The sequence below is a fragment of the Oncorhynchus nerka genome, linkage group LG13 (assembly GCF_034236695.1).
Source record: "Oncorhynchus nerka isolate Pitt River linkage group LG13, Oner_Uvic_2.0, whole genome shotgun sequence".
Taxonomy (NCBI): Eukaryota; Metazoa; Chordata; class Actinopteri; order Salmoniformes; family Salmonidae; genus Oncorhynchus; species Oncorhynchus nerka.
Window position 1 is genome coordinate 30334073 of NC_088408.1, and position 22229 is coordinate 30356301.

A 22229-nucleotide genomic window follows, 5' to 3' on the forward strand; every position below is an offset into this window, starting at 1 on the left:
CAATCTGGTTTCAGAGCTGGTCATGGGTGCACCTCAGCCACGCTCAAGGTTCTAAACGACATCATAACCACAATCGATAAGAGACATTGCTGTGCAGCCGTATTCATCGACCTGGCCAAGGCTTTCGACTCTGTCAATCACAACATTCTTATTGGCAGACTCGACAGCCTTGGTTTCTCAAATGATTGCCTCGCCTGGTTTACCAACTACTTCTCTGATAGAGTTCAGTGTGTCAAATCGGAGGGCCTGTTGTCTGGACCTCTGACAGTCTCTATGGGTGTGCCACAGGGTTCAATTCTCAGGCCGACTCTCTTTTCTGTATACATCAATGATGTTGCTCTTGCTGCTGGTGATTCTCTGATCCACCTCTACGCAGACGACACCATTCTGTATACTTGGACGGCTCTAACTTAGAATACGTGGACAACTACAAATACCTGGGTATCTGGTTAGACTGTAAACTTTCCTTCCAGGCTCACATTAAGCATCTCCCATCCAAAATGTAATCTAGAATCGGCTTCCTATATCGCAACAAAGCATCCTTCACTCATGCTGCCAAACATACCCTCGTAAAACTGACCATCTTACCGATCCTCGACTTCGGTGATGTCATCTATAAAATAGCCTCCAACACTCTACTCAACAAACTGGATGCAGTCTATCACAGTGCCATCCGCTTTGTCACCAAAGCCCCATACACTACCCACCATTGCAACCTGTACGCTCTCGTTGGTTGGCCCTCGCTTCATACTCGTCGCCAAACCCACTGGCTACAGGTTATCTACAAGTCTCTGCTAGGTAAAGCCCCGTCTTATCTCAGCTCACTGGTCACCATAGCAGCACCCACTCGTAGCACGCGCTCCAGCAGGTATATCTCACTGGTCACCCCCAAAGCCAATTCCTCCTTTGGTTGTCTTTCCTTCCAGTTCTCTGCTGCCCATGACTGGAACGAATTGCAAAAATCTCTGAAGCTGGAGACTCACATCTCCCTCACTAACTTTAAGCACCAGCTGTCAGAGCAGTTTACAGATCACTGCACCTGTACATAGCCTATCTGTAAACAGCCCATCTATCTACTTACCTCATCCCCATACTGGTATTTATTTATTTTGCTCCTTTGAGGGTCCTCAAGAGTGTGGTGTCAGGAAAATAACCTCACACTCAACGTCAACAAAACTAAGGAGATGATTGTGGACTTCAGGGAACACCCCCCTATCCACATCGATGGAACAGTAGTGGAGAGGGTAGTAAGTTTTAAGTTCCTCGGCGTACACATCACAGACAAACTGAATTGGTCCACCCACACAGACAGCATCGTGAAGAAGGCGCAGCAGCGCCTCTTCAACCTCAGGAGGCTGAAGAAATTCGGCTTATCACCAAAAGCACTCACAAACTTCTACAGATGCACAATCGAGAGCATCCTGTCGGGCTGTATCACCGCCTGGTACGGCAACTGCTCCGCCCACAACCGTAAGGCTCTCCAGAGGGTAGTGAGGTCTGCACAACGCATCACCGGGGGCAAACTACCTGCCCTCCAGGACACCTACACCACCCGATGTCACAGGAAGGCCATAAAGATCATCAAGGACAGCAACCACCCGAGCCACTGCCTGTTCACCCCGCTATCATCCAGAAGGCGAGGTCAGTACAGGTGCATCAAAGCTGGGACTGAGAGACTGAAAAACAGCTTCTATCTCAAGGCCATCAGACTGTTAAACAGCCACCACTAACATTGAGTGGCTGCTGCCAACACACTGACTCAACTCCAGCCACTTTAATAATGGGAATTGATGGGAAATGATGTAAAATGTATCACTAGCCACTTTAAACAATGCTACCTAATATAATGTTCCCTACATTATTCATCTCATATGTATACGCATATACTGTACTCTATATCATCTACTGCATCCTTATGTAATACATGTATCACTAGCCACTTTAACTATGCCACTTTGTTTACATACTCATCTCATATGTATATACTGTACTCAATACCATCTACTGTATCTTGCCTATGCCGCTCTGTACCATCACTCATTCATATCTTTATGTACATATTCTTTATCCCCTTACACTTGTGTCTATAAGGTAGTAGTTTTGGAATTGTTAGCTAGATTACTTGTTGGTTATTACTGCATTGTGGGAACTAGAAGCACAAGCATTTCGCTTCACTCGCACTAACATCTGCTAACCATGTGTATGTGACAAATAACATTTTATTTGATTTGCACCCCAGTATCTCTACCTGCACATTCATCTTCTGCCGATCTACCATTCCAGTGTTTAATTGCTATATTGTAATTACTTCGCCACCATGGCCTATTTATTTCCTTAACTTACCTCATTTGCACTCACTGTATATAGACTTTTTGTTATTATTATATTATTGTATTATAACTCTATGGCAGGAATTAAAGGGTTAGAAATTTTGGATGTCTACCCTTACTAAGCACTTAAACTTGGTGATGACGTACTGTCCCCATGAGTGACAGAACACTGAGCCAATCATGGCACAATGCTCCTATTTTCTGCTGGCTCACCCCACCACCACAGAAAGCACTGAGCTAGGCTGAAACACCTGCATTTTGGAGATGCCTCAAGAAAACAGAAAACAGACCATGTGTGTATGCAGCTTTATTAACTGAATTATACTTTTTTTTTTACATTGTTTGCAAACTGATATGTGACACGTATTAATGCCAACTAGGCAAGCCCCCAAAAAATACATATTGAAATATACACTACTGCTAAAAATGGCCTGTAATCGAACCCACAAACTAGTCTAAAGAAGGCCAGTTGTATTGCTTCTTTAATCAGGACAACAGTTTTCAGCTGTGCTAACATAATTGTAAAAGAGTTTTTAAATGATCAATTAGCCTTTTAAAATGATATACTTGGATTATCTAACACAATGTGCCATTCGAACACAGGCGTGATGGTTGCTGATAATGGGCCTCTGTACGCCTATGTAGATATTCCATTACAATCAGACGTTTCCATCTACAATAGTAATTTACAACATTAACAATGTCTACACTGTATTTCTGATCAATTTTATGTTATTTTAATGGACAAAAAAATTGCTTTTCTTTAAAAAACAAATGACATTTCTAAGTGACGCCAAACTTTTGAACGGTAGTGTGTGTATATATATATATAAATTGCAAAAAAAATGTGGTGCTCAAAACAGCCCTGAATGATGGGTTGCCATTGTCTGTGTATTTCAACCTACTACCGTACAGTATTTCTGCAATCCTCAGCACAGTGAAATGACAGTGAATTGCAGTATTATTTCTGGCCTCTGGGGGTCATTGTTGCACCATGTATGCAGTTTGCATCCCATACTAAACGAACTGAAAATCTGGCAGACTGCATATTTTCTCCTTGAAGCATTATGCCTCACAGGAAGGGACTATGAGACAGTATGAGGATGTGACTATGACTATGTGACTGTTTTTCACCCCATTGTAAAGCTCTCAAACATTCAGTTCAGATTCAACTTTAAGAGGAAGACGTGTAACAGATCCACAGATCCACTGAGAAGACTAAAAACGGATGTATGTCGTATTACTTCGCAATGCTTTCAAAAAACTATAGTAATTGTTGGTTTTCAGAATATCACATATTTGCAATTGTTTTGGTTTTGGAAGCACTGCAACACACCGTGAGACTGTACGCCAGAAAAACGATTAATTTGATTATCTGTCTTCGTTGTTTAAATTCAGTTTTTGTTTGAACGAGCCGTACACGGATCGATCATCCTGGCTGTTTCCTCATAGTGACCCCTCTAATAAAAACACAAACAATGAGTAGAACATCACGAATTAATTATATGTATCTGAAGAAATTTCTGTATGCCATTTTCTCATAATGTATTTATTGTTATCATAAAAACAATCAATATGCGAAATTGGTTCTCATGCGCCACCTATTGGTTATATAGTTCTACCCGGAAGCAGGGTAATATATGAATTTCCGGTAATGTTAGCGTGTCTGGACCAATGATGTGTTTCTGGACTCCATTAGGGGGTTGCAGCTGTTTTGAGAGAAACAACAACAAAAACGGAGCGACTGAGGGGACTAGTTACCACAGAGTCGGTGCGTTCTCAGCCGGTTACGAGGGCTGAATCCTGGGAGCTAAGACCTCCTTTCCCACCCGGGGCTTCGCCGGCTTCTAATCACGGCCGCTCTCGGTGAGGAAACTCTGGCCTCCGCTTCCTTCTCCTCCGGCTCGGACACCGACGGAGCGTCGCCGCCCCCGCGGAAGAAACACCGAGCCTCGGCGGCGGAGGGAGCAGGAGAGCCCGGGGCTTCAACAGTTGCGACAGGCCTTTCTGGAGTTGTTTTGGGATTTACTACTACTTCTCCGCATCACCAAGCCACCTCTGCTATTCACTTTAACATAACCCCTGTCAACAATCTTAGCGGCAATAACATGCAATCAAACGGGGAAGGACAAGGACAGGATTCGGAGCTTTCCTGCCTGAACAGCGCACAAAACGGGGAGTCATCCTCGGCTGTGGGAACGCACTCCAATGGGGTTCTAACCAGCACAAACAATGGGAATAGTGTTGGAGCCGGACTGGGGTCTGGGACCTGTGTCGCCTCCACATCCTCGGGTTCGGAGGTTGGCTCCATGAAAAAGAAGAAACGACTTTCGCAGTCTGAGGAAGATGTCATTCGATTAATAGGACAACATCTCGACGGGTTAGGGCTAAAGTAAGTTTACACGATGTGTCATTCGAACGAAAAGTCACTGAAGTATACAAGCACATTAAATATTTGTAAGTGTTTTGAGCGAAACTGCATGGGGGCAGTTTAACCGAATTCTGCGGTTGACGGACAAACATGGGGGAGGGGGTAGTTAGCTAGCAGGCTAACGTCAGTTGAAGGAGAAGGGGTCCATCTTGCACAATACGGAGTGGTAGCTAGATAGCGCAACTAAATGTTACATAGCCTTCGTTATGGGGGTTATTATCACGTTTATACAGAATAAAAACACAATTTGTTTGGCTACATTTACCTCGAACCAACTTTCTTCAGTGAGTAGCTAGGCTAGCTAGTTAGTTGAACTATGAGTATTGTGGGTTGTATTGACGTTATCTAGCGATATATTTTTTTTTTACACGGATTGAAATCGCATTACATCACCTTGTAATCCAGCGAAACATCCATAATGACTTGTGTGGCTACAAATTACGTATAACCATAGGAGGTATTTAACCATAGCCTGTCACGAGGGCCGATTAAATTTGGCCTGTTATTTATACTGTGGCACCACGTAAAGTAGTTTTCTGCAACGAAATATCTGCATTTAGAGGATTGCGCAAAAGTGCGTAGGGAGAACAACAATAGAGCGGCGATTCGTTTTTCGTTGTATGTTATCCCTTATTTGTCCCTTTCGATGCTTTGGTTTTATTATTACATTGACATTTGGTGTTTACAAAGGGAACATCGGTATAAGTTTTGCTTGATAAATTGTTGTAAAGTAGAAAACCGGACGGGTCATTTTGTATCCACTCAGTGGTTCTTATGAGTGGCGGTCGTCTTCAACGACAACAACCATTATCTATCTACAGCCCCCTTATCATACCACTGCACTGTTGCGTTTCTTTCGATCTACTTATGTGATCAGACGTTGTCATTTATTTGTCTGCAAATAATAGTCTGTATCACTCATGTCAACAATGTCAGTAGTGCATATAAGGACGTCGCACTTTAAGTCAGTGATATTTACCTCGTTTTATCATTATTGGTGGCTGGTGAAGTAGTCAGAACGGCTTCCCCAGCAGTTTTAGATTAGAAACGTTGGTTGAATCTAATAATAGATGGCGCAAGCTGAACCCATCAGGACTCGACAGGAAAAACGATATTTTGAGCCCTCCATGGCTAAATCGGCCCCTGTCACCATAATGAACTCTTAATGCAGTGTTCGATAGACCCAGGCTGCTACTGCTCGCCACTGACTGTGTGGAAGTGGGACTGACATTACACAGTGTCTTTATATGGGAAATATGCATTGTCTGCTATGGACCTGACGACCCAACGTTTCAAATGTGGAACGGCAAGTGAGAACCATGTCGGACACAGCAGGGTGAAGCTGAAAACACTCTGCTGCGCCACTCTTCTTTGATACCTGAGGATGATGTCATCATGCCTTGGCGTCAGTACACCCCCTCCACTCCATTTTTAGCACAGACACCTTTTCAGCACACTTATAGCACTCACAGTTGTCTGGTCTAGAATGATAACAAATGCCACTTCTCTTATTGGTGGATATGGTTTTAGATGTTATGTTTGTTTTTCTCCCTCATTCTTTCCTTTGTCTGTCTGGTATAACATTCCATTGTCTGTCTTGTTGGCCAACATTAAGCAAACGTTTGCTATAAGCAAACATTTAGGCTATCTGTGTTTAATCCACCTCTGTGATCAATCGGATTTTGGGCTGACATTTCAGTTCCTTTACATTCTGTCTGTTCTTGTCTGTCTTGTTGTTCTAATGTTCAGTTAACTTTGCAGGAAACAGGTGAGGTAACGTTTCCCCCCTCTCTTCTCCGCAGTCAAACAGTGGACCTGCTGATGCAGGAGTCGGGCTGCAGACTGGAACATACCTCAGCCACGAAGTTCCGCAACCACGTCATGGAGGGGGAGTGGGACAAGGTGGGTCCCTGGTTACCATAGTTACACCTGCACCTGTAATGCTACGCTTAAGTTTAGAGACAGTACCGATAACATGGTTCTGTTACTAAGTGTAAGTATCTATCACATGTACAACACCAATGTTAGTCTACATATGGAGTAGATGAACAGTGCTATTAATAAACATAGGTGCCAATCAATAAAAGATTGGAACTCTGTGAAACAAAGAGTTATGTACGTATATGTACGTTCCTAGTAAGGTTTTTTTAGGAATGCGTTATTTGATTATAAAACTAGCTCCTTTGGCTGAACTTTCTCTTCTACATTGACACAAAATGCTCTCATTCCAAGAGCCTTCTGTTTGTAAAAATGTACATCATATTACATTTTTTATCCCATAAATGTACAGATATAAAATGGCTCCACACTCCGTGAAAATTAAATTTTTTGACTTCCTACACTGAGAAAGTGTTGTTACTGGTGGTGCCTTGTAGTGGTAAACTGTTTTGATTTGCTGTTTTTGTGGAGAGGAAGTGCTGAGCCAACTATTTGTCTCCCCCTGCCCCTCTCTTTGTTTTGGTCCAGGCTGAGAATGATCTCAACGAGCTGAGAGCACTGATGCATTCTCCGAACGCTATTGTGGTAAGCCCAAACCTGACCTCATAGACATTCAGCCATGCAGTGAAAGGGTATACACAGGTTCTAGAACGAGTCTTTCCCAAACCTGACTGTTCTAGATTAGAAAGTCGGTGGCAGGTAGCCTAGCGGCTAAGAGCGTTAGGCTAGTAACTGCAAAAGGTTTCTGGTTAGAATCCTCAAGCCGACTAGGTGCCTGTATGCCCTTGAGCAAGCCACTTAACACTAATTGCTCCTGTATGTTGCTCTAGATAGGAACGTCTGCTAAATCATTTAAATATATAGTCCCCCCTTTGTGAGGCATATCCTTTCTGGCTGTGGAATTTCAAGTGTTTCCCGGAATGCCTTGGAGGGACTGACTGGAATGTTTAAAACAGATATCCTCATACATGGGGGTATAATGTCCTGCATTTAGTCATTTGCTTGTCAGATGGTAAGTGTAGGGAATGTTTCTCAATTACATTTTGCCACCACTAGTATTATTTGACAAGAACAACAAATATCCATGCATATTCTGATGGAGCCCTGAAATGGAGTTCATATACAGGACCAGTCAACAGTTTGGACACCTACTCATTCAAGTGTTTTTATTTTATTTATACTATCTTCTACGTTGTAGAATATTAGTGAAGACATCAACTATGAAGTAACACACATGGAATCATGTAGTGTTAAACATATTTGAGATTTTTCAAAGTAGCCACCTTGGTGACAGCTTTGCACTCTTGGCATTCTGTTAACCAGCTTCATGAGGTAGTCCCCTAGAATTCATTTGAGTTAACAGGTGTGCCTTGTTAAAAGTGAATTTGTGGAATTTCTTTCCTTAATGCGTATGAGCCAATCAGTTGTGTTGTGACAGTGTAGGGGTGGTATACAGAAGGTAGCCCTATTTGGAAAAAGACCAAGCCCTATTATGGCAAGAACAGCTCAAATTCGCAAACAGAAACGACAGGCCATCATTACTTTAGGACATGAAGGTCAGTCAATGCGGAACATTTCAAGACCGTTGAAGTGCAATCGCAAAAACCATCAAGCACTGTGATTAAACTGACTCTCATGAGGATCGCCACAGGAAAGGAAGCCCCAGAGTTACCTCTGCTGCAGAGGATAAGTTCATTAGAGTTAACTATACCTCAGATTACAGCCCAAATAAATGCTTCTCAGCGTTCAAGTAACAAACACATCTCAATATCAACTGTCCAGAGGAGACTGCATGAATCAGGCCTTCATGGTCGAATTGCTGCAAAGAAACCACTACTAAAGGACACCAATAAGAAGGAGAGACTTGCTTGGGCCAAGAAATCCAAGCAATGGACATTAGACCGTTGGAAATCTGTCCTTTTGTCTGATGAGTCCAACTTTGAAATTTTTGGTTCCAACTAAATTAGGTGAACGGATGATCTCCACATGTGTGGTTCCCACCATGAAGCATGGAGGTGATGGTGCCTTGCTGGTGACACTGTCAGTGCTTTATTTAGAATTTAAGGCACAACTTTTGACTGGTACTGTATATCATTCAGCGCTTCTGTGATTTGTAAATTATAGGAGTTTCCTCTCCCATGGGTACAGCACGCAATATTTACTCACACAAAAGTATGTGGACACCCCTTCAAATGAGTGGATTTGGCTATTTCATTAGTTAATGTGATGACTGTTGTTCATCGAATGATTAAAGTTTCTAATTGCGTGATTAACTGAGTCAAGCAATTATTAACTCAGTAACCTGGGGCACCATGGGAAAACTAGTTTTTATTGGGTTTCTATTTCCCAAATTAACTCTCAGAATATCGATTTTACAACAGCCGCTAATTAACCAGTTACCTCTACCAATCTCGTTCTGAATGTCGTATAGCCGTGAATCTGCACGGACCCGGGTCTCACCAATGAGTTCCTACCACACAAATCTTAGTTGAATATTTATTTACTAAAAAGCTGAAATGATGATAAAAGATAGACAAAACACATTATAGGCTATTGATTAGAACTTAGTATAACGGGCCAACACACTTAGTATAACGGGCCAACACACTACCCAAAATGGGGATTTCAAACAGAGAGAGAAAAAAGAAAGTACACAAGAAATATACATTTGGGTGAATTTGTCAGCTATGCTATTCTAACCCTAGACTTGCCCCAAACTGCTGCTCTTATGGGTCAGAATATAATGATGTAATTGCGTGGGGATGATCTCAGAGGATTCTCTGCGTGGACCGGTCAGGCTGCTCGAGGACTCACTACTCCGGCGCACCTCTCTGGTCGTCCTCCCGATGTCGGTGTCCTTTTGGCTTAGGAGTCTGTTCCCTCACCCTTTGCTCTGGAAGGGGTCTTCTGAGGACAGACAGCTCTGTAGCTCAGAGCTCACAGCATAGGAAACCCGTTAGATACCATGATTCGATGGGAGATGGAGGCTAGGTGGTTCGACTTGAATTCACCCGCTTAGACACAGCTACTCATCCGTAGCTTGGGTAGAAAATAATTTATTTGTCTTCAAACTTGCGTTGCGTTCTGGGTTCATTGACTTTTTAGACCTTTGCTGCAGCTTGGGTCACGTAGTCACCTGTGAAGTCTTCACTCACGGGTTTTATACCCTTGGGTCCGAAGTGGGCGTAACTGCCTTTAGCGCAATTCTCCGGGCGTACCAAGTTAATGAGACATGGTCTAGATTTGATTCAAATCCAATTTTAGACAAATAACTAAACATTTCATCTTCCCCAAAACATTCTCTTCGATTTGGATATTTTCCATACAACTTACAATGTATAAACATCAAACATATAGTAGAAAAACCCTTCACATTACAACGTTTTCGTAATAACGTCATCTATTAACCTTTTAATAACAAAACAAAAATGACATACATTTTCATATTCCATCTATTGTCATGACCACCCTTTATTTCATGTTTAATGTTCTGAGGCTGGTTCTCCATAGTAACAGGACAAAGGAATTTGTCTGTGGCCTGAGATTTACCAGGGGTGTGAGGGGTCATAAAACCCCCACATCTTCAGACCCCTAGATCTCTCCTCCTCTGTTGGGGTTGAGAGATAATCTGTAGGGTTGTGGTCTCCTGTAACCTGACCTGATCAGGACAGTCATGGCACAGCCATGGACAAACGTCAGTAGAATGGCCTTACTGAAGAGCTCAGTGAATTGTAGTGTGGCACTGGCATAGGATGCCACCTTTCCATAAAGTCAGTTTGTCAAATTTCTGCCCTGCTAAAGCTGCCCCGGTCAACTGTAAGTGCTGTTATTTTGCAGTGACAATGTCTAGGAGCAACAACAGCTCATCCACGAAGGGGTAGGCCACACTCAAAGAACTCGACGGCTGAAGTCTCTCCTCGGTTGCAACACACACTACAGAGTTCCAGACTGCCTCTGGAAGCAACCTCAACTGTTTGTCGGGAGCTTCAGGATATGGATTACCATGGCTGAGCAGCCTCGCACAATGCCTAAGATCACCATGCACAATGCCAAGCGTTGGCTGGACTGGTGTAAAGCTTGCCGCCATTGGACCCTGGAGCAGTGGAAATGCGTTCTCTGGAGTGATGAACGCTACCAGCTCCAATGCCTAGTGCCAACTGTAAAGTTTGGTGAATGAGGAATAATAACCCTGGGGCTGTTTTTCATGGTTCGGCTAGACCCCTTAGTTTCAGTGAAGGGAAAACTTAATGTTACAGCATGCAATGACATTCTAAATGATTATGCCTTTCCTGTTTCTGCATGACAATAACCCTGTGCACTGAGCGAGGTCCATACAGAAATGGTTTGCCGTGATTGGTGTGGAATAACTAGACTGGCCTGCACAGAGCCCTGCCCTCAACCCCGTCGAACACCTTTGGGATGATTTAGAACGCCAACTGTGAGCCAGGCCTAATCACACAACACCAACTCCATGCTAATGTCCATGATTTTGGAATAAGATGTTTGACGAGCATGTGTCCACATACTTTTGGTCATGTAGTGTATGTCAACCTGGAATGGCTGCTCTTATGATTATGGTTGGCACTTGATGATGGTAATTTACATACCAGAGTCATAGATATAATTGAAAACATATGTGTCTGTTTTACGGTGCGTTACCTCGTTTCTTGGACTGTGATAGACACCGCAGGCCCATGATAAGACAGACTCCCTTTTATTAATACCAGAAGTATCACAACTGACCAAAATACCCAGACAGGTTAACACACTTGTTTGTTGTTACAAGTATTAACTTGAACAAGGAAGTGGCCAGTTACAGCTGGCATAGTGAGGTCTCTGGGGTTAAGCCAACGCCCACCATGTGCCCCCAAGTCCAACCATAGGCGCCTGTTTACTCTCACCATGGCAATGCTGCCTGTCACACAAACGATGTTGGTATGAGTGCCTGCCTCCTTTGGAGCACAGGATTAGTCGTCGGGGGGTTGTTTTGAATCTATCAACACCCCTCCTCCCACTCATTTTCTCATACTTCCTCAACCCTCTCCATCTCGACCTTTCTCTTCTCCATCTATCTCTACCCCTTTCCTTCCCTCCCTCTCTCTATAGCGTATGAAGTTCCTGCTCCTGCAGCAGAAGTATCTGGAGTACCTGGAGGACGGGAAGGTTCTCGAGGCGTTGCAGGTGCTCAGGGGAGAGCTCACACCGCTCAAGTATAACACAGACCGCATCCATGTTCTCAGCGGGTACGTCATCACATAACAGTGCCCCCCACACACACATGCGCAGTCAGTATGCCGTTGTAGTCCCTTCTGATCACATCAATCAACTATCGCAAACAGGATTCACATACTCAGTTCATCTATCACTTGATTGACTTGTGTTGACTACTTGACTTATGTTAATCATCAACTTTTACGCTGTCAAGTACAACGTGGACAGCATCCAAATAATCAGCATGAAAATAAAACAATAATGCCAACTGCTGCATAAAGACACTCAGTAGGTATATCAGTCTGTCCATTAGGCAGTTATTGAAGACATGGATTATAAGGACAAACTAACAACCAACTTTGCATCAGTGGTTGATCATTCGTCACATTGTCCTAGTTCAATCTGTGTCTTTGGAGTAATAACCAGGTTATACAGTGTTACTACGGTAAATACAGGTTAGTGATACTGTTATTATGGGTTATGCATAACAGTGATGTATCCAGAGGTGTGTGTTGTAGTCTGATTCACATTGTGTTGTGTAGGTATCTGATGTGTAGCCATGCAGAGGACCTGCGCGCTAAGACTGAGTGGGAGGGCAAAGGCACAAATTCCCGCTGCCGACTACTGGACAAGCTACAGAGTGAGAACACTGACATTTTAAATACTTTATTTGAATCCACAAATCACATTACATAGTAAAATATTTGAATCCACAAATCACATTACGTAATAAAATATTCAAATATTTCAAAGGTCTTTGATGCAAGGACACGTAAGGAAACAAAAAGCACCTTTTCCTCCACACAGTTAGGCTGCCCATAACAGCTGGAACAGAGCAGACTACCTAGCCAGTTGTTTTGCTCTACTCTTAAGTAGGCCTGTAATCTGAAGGCCATGTACCATAAGCCTACGTACAGAACCAGTCAAAAGTTTGGACACCTACTCATTCAAGGGTTTTTCTTTATTTTTACTATTTTCTACATTGTAGAGCAATAGGGAAGGGGGATACCTTACCTTGTCTGCTCGGGGATTCAAGAAGACATCAAAACTATGAAATTACACACATGGAATCATGTAGTAACCAAAAAAGTTCAGCTACTCTGCGTCTCAAAAAGACATGGCAGTTGGACTCAGACCAAAGGACAGATTTCCACTGGTCTAATGTCCACTGCTCGTGTTTCTTGGTCCAAACAAGTATCTTCATATTATTGGTGTCCTTTTAGTAGTGGTTTCTTTGCATCAATTCGACGCTGAGGGCCTGATTTCATGCAGTCTGATGCTGAGATGCGTCTGTGACTTGAACTCGGAAGCATTTATTTGGGCTGCAATTTCTGAGGCTGTTAACTCTAATGAACTTATCCTCTGCAGCAGAGGTAACTCTGCATCTTCCTTTCCTGTGGCGGTTCTCATGACAGCCAGTTTCAGCTTGATGGTTTTTGCGACTACACTTGAAGAAACTTTCAAAGTTCTTGAAATTTTCCACATTGACTGACCTTCATGTCCTAAAGTAATGATGCATTGTCATTTCTCTTTGCTTATTTGAGCTGTTCTTGCCATAATATGGACTTGGTCTTTTACGAAATAGGGCTACCTTCTGTCTACCACCCCTACTATGTCACAACACAACCGATTGGCTCAAATGCGTTAAGAAGGAAAAATTCCACAAATGAACTTTTTAAATTTATTTCAACTTTATTTAACCAGGTAGGCAAGTTGAGAACAAGTTCTCGTTTACAATTGCGACCTGGCCAAGATAAAACAAAGCAGTTCGACACATACAGCGACACAGAGTTACACCTCGAGTAAAACAAACAGAGTCAATAATACAGTATAAACAAGTCTATATAACAAGGCACAACTGTTAATGGAAATGCATTGCAGATGACTACCTCATGAAGCTGGTTGAGAGAATGCCAAGTGTGCAAAGCTGTCAAGGCAAAGGGAGGCTACTTAAAATATATTTTGATTTGTTTAATACTTTTTGCTTACTACATGATTCTATATGTGTTATTTCGTAGTTTTGATGTCTTCACTATTGTTCTACAATGTAGAAAATAGTAAAAATATAGAAAAACCCTTGCATGAGTAGGTGTCCAAACTTTTGACATGTATTGTACGTGGCCCAAACTGCCAAATATAATCGCCACCAACTTGCATTTGTATCGCAGGCTTTCCAAGCGTGACATTAGGGGCTGGTATTGAAAGAACTTTTCACAAAAGTCCTGCTCCCTGTAACAATGGAATGAGCAGCCCACTTCCAAAATCAGCACTTCCTTCTGGTCTCCTCCCACAACAACAATATCTGACTTATTCGGCATACAAGAAAACACATTTTCATCAAACCAGGCTCTTCTGACAAGAGCACTGTTTGAACAGTGCCTTGAGAAAATATTCACACTTTGATTTACAAGGTGGGATTCAAATGTATCTTCTTTTTTTTGTGTCAACTATCTACACAAAATAATCAGTGAAAGCGGAAGAAATTCTAACATTTGTTAATAAAAATGTAAAATATTGAAAAAGAGAACACATCTTGGTTTTCAACCCCCTGAGTCAATACATGTTAGAATCACCTTGGCACCAATTCTTTCTGGGTAAGTCTCTCTAAGAGTTTTCCCATCCTGGATTGTGTAAAAGTTGCCCATTTTTAATGATCTGTCAAATTGGTTGTTGAACATTGCTAGTCAACCATTTTCAAGTGTTGCCGTAGAAATTCAAGTAGATTGAAGTCAAATTTGTAACTTGCCCACTTTGGAACATTCACTGGCTTCTTGGTAAGCAACTCCAGTGTAGTTTTGGCCTTGTGTTTTAGGTTTTTGGTCTGCTGAAAGGTGAATTCATCTCCCAGTGTCTGGTGGAAAGCAGACTGAAGCAGGTTTTCCTCTAGGATTTGCCTGTACTTAGCTCCATGCTGTTTCATTATTTACTCTCCAGTCCTTAACAATTAACGTGTTTTATTGGATTTGCCCCAAGCATAACACTTTGTATTCAGGACAAAAGTGAATTGCTGTGCCGCATTTGTTGCAGCTTTACTTTAGTGCCTTGTTGCAAACAATGTATGTTTTGGAATATTTGTATTCAGTATAGGCTTAGTTTTTTTCACTCTGTCAATTAGGTTAGTATTGTGGCGTAACTAGAATGTTGTTGATTCTTCAGTTTTCTTCAAGCATATACATTAAACTCTTAACTGTTTCAAAGTCACCATTGGCTTCATGGCAAAATCCCTGAGCGGTTTCCAAAGTATGCCTGTGTCTTTAGTGACTAGGTGTCTGTATTGATACACCATCCAAAGTGTAATTAATAACTTTACCATGCTCAAAGGGATATTCAATGTCTGCTATGTGTGGGTTACAGAGATTGAGGTAGTCATTCAAAAATCATGTTAAAAACACATTGCACACAGAGTGGCTATCTTATACACACACTCTCACATGGCTTCGCAGGGATCTAGGGATGTACTTCAGACTGGACTATAGTTTAACTCCTGCCTCTGGTCCTTTTCTCCAACCCTCTCCAGCATACTTGCCCCCGTCGGTGATGCTGCCGCCACGCCGGCTGCAGACCCTGCTGAGACAGGCTGTGGAGCTGCAGAGGGACCGCTGCCTCTACCATAATACCAAACTGGACAGCAGCTTGGACTCTGTCACCTTGCTCCTGGACCACGTCTGCAGCCGGTCAGCAACGCACTCAGGGTGACAGTTTCTGCCAAACACAGATGAAATGTGCAAAAAAAAAAATACCTGACAACCCTTTTCTTTCTGCGGTTTTTACAGTACACATCGGTAAAGATGGTGGCAATAATCTATGCAGATATAAAGAAAAGCATGTGTTTTAATATAGGGTCTTTGTGTATTATAGAGTTTTCCTGACCCCTTGACCTGACTTGGGGGAACTCAGGGCCCACATGGTCAGGAAAAGCTCAGAACCTATGTATAACCATTGCATGTAAATGCAATAACGAGCTGCAATTTTCTGAACTCGTTTTGTACGCCAGTGTCCTGTGTGTTTGGAATGGTATGTTTTTTTTTCTGTCACTTTTGCGCACTACAGGAGTTTAGTGGACATAAAATATCACCCTCAATCGTTTACCAACTCCCTCTCACCCGTAGTGCCTCTGTCCTCTTCATTCTATACCTTTCTTTCTCCACTATCCTCTTGTATTTTCTTCTCATCCTCCCCATTTTCTCTCGCCTTTTTATTTAAACCTTGGACCTTGGATGACCTCTCTCTCCTGGTTGACCATACCCACAGGAAGCAGTTTCCGTGCTACACACAGCAGATCCTCACAGAGCATTGTAACGAGGTGTGGTTCTGTAAATTCTCCAACGACGGCACGAAGCTGGCCACCGGCTCCAAAGACACTACCGTCATCATCTGGCAGGTGGACCCTGTGAGTACCACGCTGAGCCCATTTCCCCCACACCACCTGCTGTGTACATTCCCACTATATGCCATATAGGATGAGTCATCTCCTGCATTAATGGCAAAGATGGCCACTGCAGGTGTAGGCAACTAGATTCAGCCACAGGATGATTTTTGTTGGAGTGAACATAATTATAATTTGCACATTGCAAATTGACCGCAACTAAGCCTCTTGCAGACCCCTGATCCACTGTCTTCCCATTCGTGCTTTGCGCTAACCCAGAGCCTGGTCTGTGTGGTGTCTAGGAGAGCCACCAGTTGAAGCTGCTGCGGACCCTAGAGGGCCATGCCTACGGTGTGTCCTACCTAGCCTGGAGCCCTGATGACACCTACCTGATCGCCTGCGGGCCTGATGACTGCTCTGAACTCTGGCTCTGGAATGTCCCGGTATGGCAATCCCCACACTTATACACACATACATACACACTGGGACATCCCTATATGGACAATCCCTGCGTGCCCACACACACTGGAACAGCCAGGTATTGCAACCCACACACACCGCCTGGCAACGCTGTCTATTGGTGCAGGCATACACTGCAACCGTCCAGGACGAGGATTGATTGGAGTTAATTAGATAAATAGAAACGGCAATTCATGTAACTTATTGGCCAGATAGTTCCTGATTTTATTGGGACTGATAAAAACAGCCGTGCAGTGGACCTCCAGGCTGGGAACTCTTCAGTGTCTGTGTACTGACTGAGTGGTTTTTGTCCCTTGCTGGGCAGACGGGAGAGTTGCGGACCAAGATGAGCCAGTCCCACGAGGACAGTCTGACCAGTGTGGCTTGGAACCCTGATGGGAAACGGTTCGTCACCGGGGGACAGAGGGGACAATTCTACCAGTGTGTAAGTATTGGTGGGTGTGTGTGAGATCTATCCACCAGATATACCAGTTGGTTCTTCCAGTTTGTCCTGCCAGTGTGTGATCTGTGAGGAGGATACAGGACAGTGGGGAGGGACTAATACAGCATTGAATATGGACATGCTACTTTTAGATTTGCAGCTTGACACCTTTATTGATTAGCTGACTAGACAGGAACCTGCTGACCTCCAAAAAGATTGTCAGGATCTAATGTGTCTGTTTCTATTTGTGCAATTGCCAAAATGTGTGTCTGATTTTCTAGGAGCATGGGCGATACCGTTATGGACTGGCCTGTGTGTGATTTGATTGATTCCCAGAATCTGGACTATATCCATTTGGACCTATGTATTGATTGTGTTATGGTAGGACCTGGATGGTAACCTGTTGGACTCATGGGAGGGCGTACGTGTGCAGTGCCTCTGGTGTGTGGGGGATGGCAGGACAGTGCTAGCGTCTGACACACACCAGCGGATCCGGGGTTACAACTTTGAGGACCTAACGGACAGAAACATGTGAGGGCTGTATTAATGAGTAGATAACTGAAAATATGTAAAGGGCACGTTGACAGACGTATTAATAATAAATGCATGATTTATATATTAACAAATGATACATGAGTTACTCAGTGTTTCCTGCTGTTTATTGTTTTATAATTAGATTTATTAATACAAATTAAGCAATACTGGAGCACTTAATGCGCTCTGAATTACTAATCTTACATATACAATTCTTTATGCAGATATTGAACAGAACACAGACTAGTAATTGATCATCTTTGTTGTGAATTTCTCTTACAGAGTTCAGGAGGACCATCCTATCATGTCTTTCACTGTTTCCAAGAACGGAAGATTAGCTTTGCTAAATGTAGCAACTCAGGTGAGTGGGGATATGGTGCCATACTTGAACACTGAAGTGTGTGTGTGGAGGCATTGGACTAGTGTCTGGGTGGGAGATTAAGGAGTTTGTGGCAATGCTAATGGTTGTCTTTAGTGTCTAACTGCTCCCATTACCCCACCACCCTACAGGGAGTGCATCTTTGGGATCTGCAGGACCGGGTGTTGGTTCGGAAGTACCAGGGTGTGACCCAGGGCTTCTACACCATCCACTCCTGCTTCGGAGGACACAATGAAGACTTCATTGCCAGCGGCAGCGAAGGTACACCCACAGACCCAACAGCAACCATTTTAGGCATCAACTACTCCTTATGCTCAGGATTGGGGAAATGACTGATATTGAGCACTAGAACAAACATGTTCACCTCTGTGTCCCTCACTATGGTTTCATTCAAATTATCTCTCAAACACAAACACATGCAGACTTTGCCTTGCAGCATATAATAGGGAGGTTGACCTTGCCACTTAAAAAATATTAATACCATTGTTCTTCCTCTCCTCTCTCACGTCCTCCACCTTTCCTCTCCCTCTCTTACCCTTCCTCCCCTCCTCACTTTACCCCCTCAGACCATAAGGTGTATATCTGGCACCGCCGCAGTGAGCTGCCCATCGCTGAGCTGACAGGGCACACTCGCACAGTCAACTGCGTTAGCTGGAACCCCATCATCCCAGGCCTCATGGCCTCCGCCTCGGACGACGGCACTGTGCGTGTCTGGGGCCCCGCACCCTTCCTCGACACACAGGAGGTGGATGGGCTCAACGGTAACTACCACTAGCATTGTGTTAGCACAGTGGCTGTAAAACAGCGAAAGGTGTTACAAGTAATTAATGTCCCTCATCTTTCCCCAGAGAACTGCAGCAACATGGACAGTTGATGGTGACTTTGGAATGGAAGACTTTTTTTCTCTTTTACCAACCGACAACAAATAAACATCAAAACGAATCCTAGACCTAACAAAACAGAAATAAAAGTAAATCAGTTGCGTCTCATGACCTGGCAAAACTGTGGAGGTGAGGATGAACACACTCTTAGAAAACCAGGTCTTCATCTAGAACCAGTGACCCGGAAAATCCAATCCACTGGTACTCCCTGTGGCTTCCTCCTCCTCCACCCCTCTCCCAAACAAGGCCACAGCCAAACCAGGGGCTCTCCCCTGAATCTTCCCCTGGAAGCCCACCTCCTGCCTGGCTGACAGGCACGGTGTCCCGCACCTGATCTCTCCAGACAGCCATTACAGACCAGCCGCACTAATTGGACCGCGTCTGTCGCTCTATCATGTGTCTGTGGGAAGGGGGGGGGGGGTATTACAACTCTTCCTTCTATTTGTTTTTTTATCTTCTCCTTCTGACTAGCTCTTTTCTTTGCACTTGAGTTGTTGGATGAAGGCTGAAAATATGCACAAAACCAACCAACCGGCAAAGTAAAACGCTATGCTTATTTTGATTTTCTTTTTTTAACGATAGTAAGCATTTAACAGGTGAATCCTAGGTTTGAACTAGGAGTAGTGGCTGTAGAGTGCTTCAGTGTGAACAATACGCTCTCAATTAGGAAAAGCTATTTTTATCCCTTAAAGTCTAACACGAACAAACTCGCTACGAAGTCTCACCCTCTGACTCCCCCATCTCCCCCCTCCCACTTCGGCTGTTAACAGCACAGCACATAGTTCCACAAGATCTACCTGTGGGGAGGGGGAGGGGGGGGTCTCATGTGAAGCAACCCTTGTGTTGAGTATCTCCCTAAGAAGGACATACTGTTGGCTGTAGAGGTCTGTACATGCAACTTTTGCGGTACACTGAGGACTGCATCTGTCCTTCCTCTTTGTGTATGTGCGTGTGCCCTTCTGTGTCAATGTGTGTCTGGGTGCGCTTCCGTGTGGTTTGTTTGAGTGAATGCAGGTGCATGCAGACCTGTGTTTTTAGTCACACCAGCAGTCACACCCCCCCGTGAAATTTTAAAGAGGCTTTTAAACCCATTCAGAATTAATCCAAAGCCCCATAGCGACATCTATCTGTGGAATAAAGAATACTTTAGAGCCATTTTTGAAAATTCTTTCTTTTTTTTTTAGCTGGGGCTTTTCTTTTTACATTTGACTTTGCTTTTTATATTTCTCCTTACCACCACTTACCATTGGAAAGGCACTGAGGTATCAGAATTAAATCTGTTTTGTGGAGGGGAAAAAAGTGAATGACATGCATTTTAACGAGCTGTAAACTGTGTTGTGAGAAAAGGGTAATTTCATATGAGGAGGAATTAACGATTGTAGTGTTGGAGACAGAGGTTTAATGTTCCATGTGTAGAATGACTATTTTTTTTTTTTTTTTTTTTTTTTTTGCGTTCTACCCCCTAACACAAACACTCCACAAACTCACATGTATACCCATAACACAACGCTGCGCTTTGAGGTCTACCCCAAGTCACACCTACAGACACTCAATTTCAATATGATCACCTGCCACAATTCCATGAACCCTACACAGTAGTACAGCGTTATTGAAGTTACAGAACCAAACAACCTCCCACATTCAAACGCACACAGGCATATAGCTGCACTTTTACGTACGTACAGCCCATACGGAGCGAGACCGACTTCTGCACAACACCCCTTTCCTTCTCTCCAGACCTCCTTATCAGTGGTGAAAGCACCATACAGAGCTTTCTTCCTCCAGATTCGGGGTATGTAATGACTATTTTCTGTGAACTGGTATTACATGTTTAAAAAGAACTGAAATAATTTGTTACTTTCATTTTTTGGTCTTATTTCATTTTTTTTGGTTGACCCCTCACTGTATTATCATATTAAAATATAACCAGACAACTGGTGTCCTCTTTAAAAAAAAATTAAAAAATCCCGCTTATAATTCATTTTGCCTTTTGTCTTTTGGGTAAAATGTTTACCTTATCCACCACTTCTTACATGTAATCAGTGAATATGCGCACTAACACTCATGCCAATATAATATGAGTGTGGTGGGTTATGCTTTGGGAGTGTGTTACCTTATAAGAGTCTAGAGAGTTTAAACTGTCTACCCCTCGCCTTTAAAAAGAGACTGTACGGTGATTCAATACTTGCATGTCTGTGGAATAAGACCGGGGGGGGGGGGGGGGGGGTCTATTTTTGTGCCACTGTTGGTTGCGGTTGCCATTTCTGCCCTTACCAAAACGCTTGAGACCCAAAAGTGGCGGTGTGTGTAATTTCATGGTCTAAGGTTAGTCTGGAATGGTGTTTCTCCCATTCTTGACCCTTTCATCTCCTGGACCACTGAATGGACTTGAACTCTCCATCCACACCTTATGTCATGTCTGAAAAATTGAGGCAAATCAAAAGTGAAGAACCCAGAAGCTTTCACAAAGTTATAATTCACCTGCTGGTGACATTCTATGTCTGTATGCAACTTGGTGTCTACTCTGTTCTTTTGAGTTCCTAGGAATTTTAATGATTTGATGATGCTAATAACTATTTCTCTCTCTGGAGGTGGTAGGGCTTTTTGGGGGAGTAAGGGTTTTTGGTAGCAGATTAAAATAGTTATTGTGGGATGGGGACCTGTTTGTGTTTTTAATGTGTTATTACAAAAGTGATTGTACTGTTTTGTATTGTTGTGTAGGAGAAGTGTTATGTATGCATATTTTCAATAAACATTCAGGGTTTTGAAAAAGAGCTGTGGCCCGGAATACCAAGGGGCTGGAACATAGTCACTCCCTAAGCACAGATACAGGATCAGTTTACCCTAGCCAATCCTATCCACAGTCCCTTATACTCATGAGGGGGTACAGAGCTAAACTGACCTTCGATCAGTGTGAAGGGACAATACGTCTCATCAGACTTTAGAGGAAAGCTTGAGTTCCCAGACTGAAAAGAGCTCTCCATTTTCCTGTGTTTAACTTTGTATTGTTGATTGAGTCACTTGAAAATTTGATGACATTTGGTGTAATTCAGAGAATCCACATGGCAGGAAAGAGGCAAAATGTGCATCAGAGGGGATCAAATGCCAAATGTAGGGGTAAACAAGATCTGTTGCCAATAAAATGTGACTATTTTGACTAAACCATCTTGTTTGAAATACATTTCTAATTTGAGATGCATTTGTGTTGAAGCCATTTTATCGGCCTGTTATTATACAGGTCATAGACTAATTGCAGAA

At 43.2% G+C, this 22229-nt stretch overlaps 1 protein-coding gene across 2 annotated transcripts; it reads left to right on the forward strand.

Moving 5' to 3' along the window:
• Positions 1 to 3970: 3970 nt before the first annotated feature.
• LOC115139333 (WD repeat-containing protein 26-like) lies at positions 3971 to 22133 on the forward strand. 2 transcript variants are annotated; one of them, XM_029676579.2, is made up of 14 exons: positions 3971 to 4722; positions 6564 to 6663; positions 7228 to 7284; positions 11806 to 11942; positions 12453 to 12550; positions 15428 to 15602; positions 16162 to 16300; positions 16579 to 16719; positions 17061 to 17180; positions 17563 to 17708; positions 17994 to 18072; positions 18222 to 18351; positions 18657 to 18851; positions 18939 to 22133. In XM_029676579.2, the coding sequence occupies exons 1-14, from the start codon at positions 4439 to 4441 to the stop codon at positions 18962 to 18964; spliced, it is 1827 nt and encodes a 608-aa protein (XP_029532439.1). In that variant the 5' UTR covers positions 3971 to 4438; the 3' UTR covers positions 18965 to 22133. The 2 variants fall into 2 exon arrangements, with proteins under 2 accessions (XP_029532439.1, XP_029532440.1); XM_029676580.2 differs by having other exon boundaries at positions 15428 to 15584.
• The last annotated feature ends 96 nt before the right edge of the window (positions 22134 to 22229 follow it).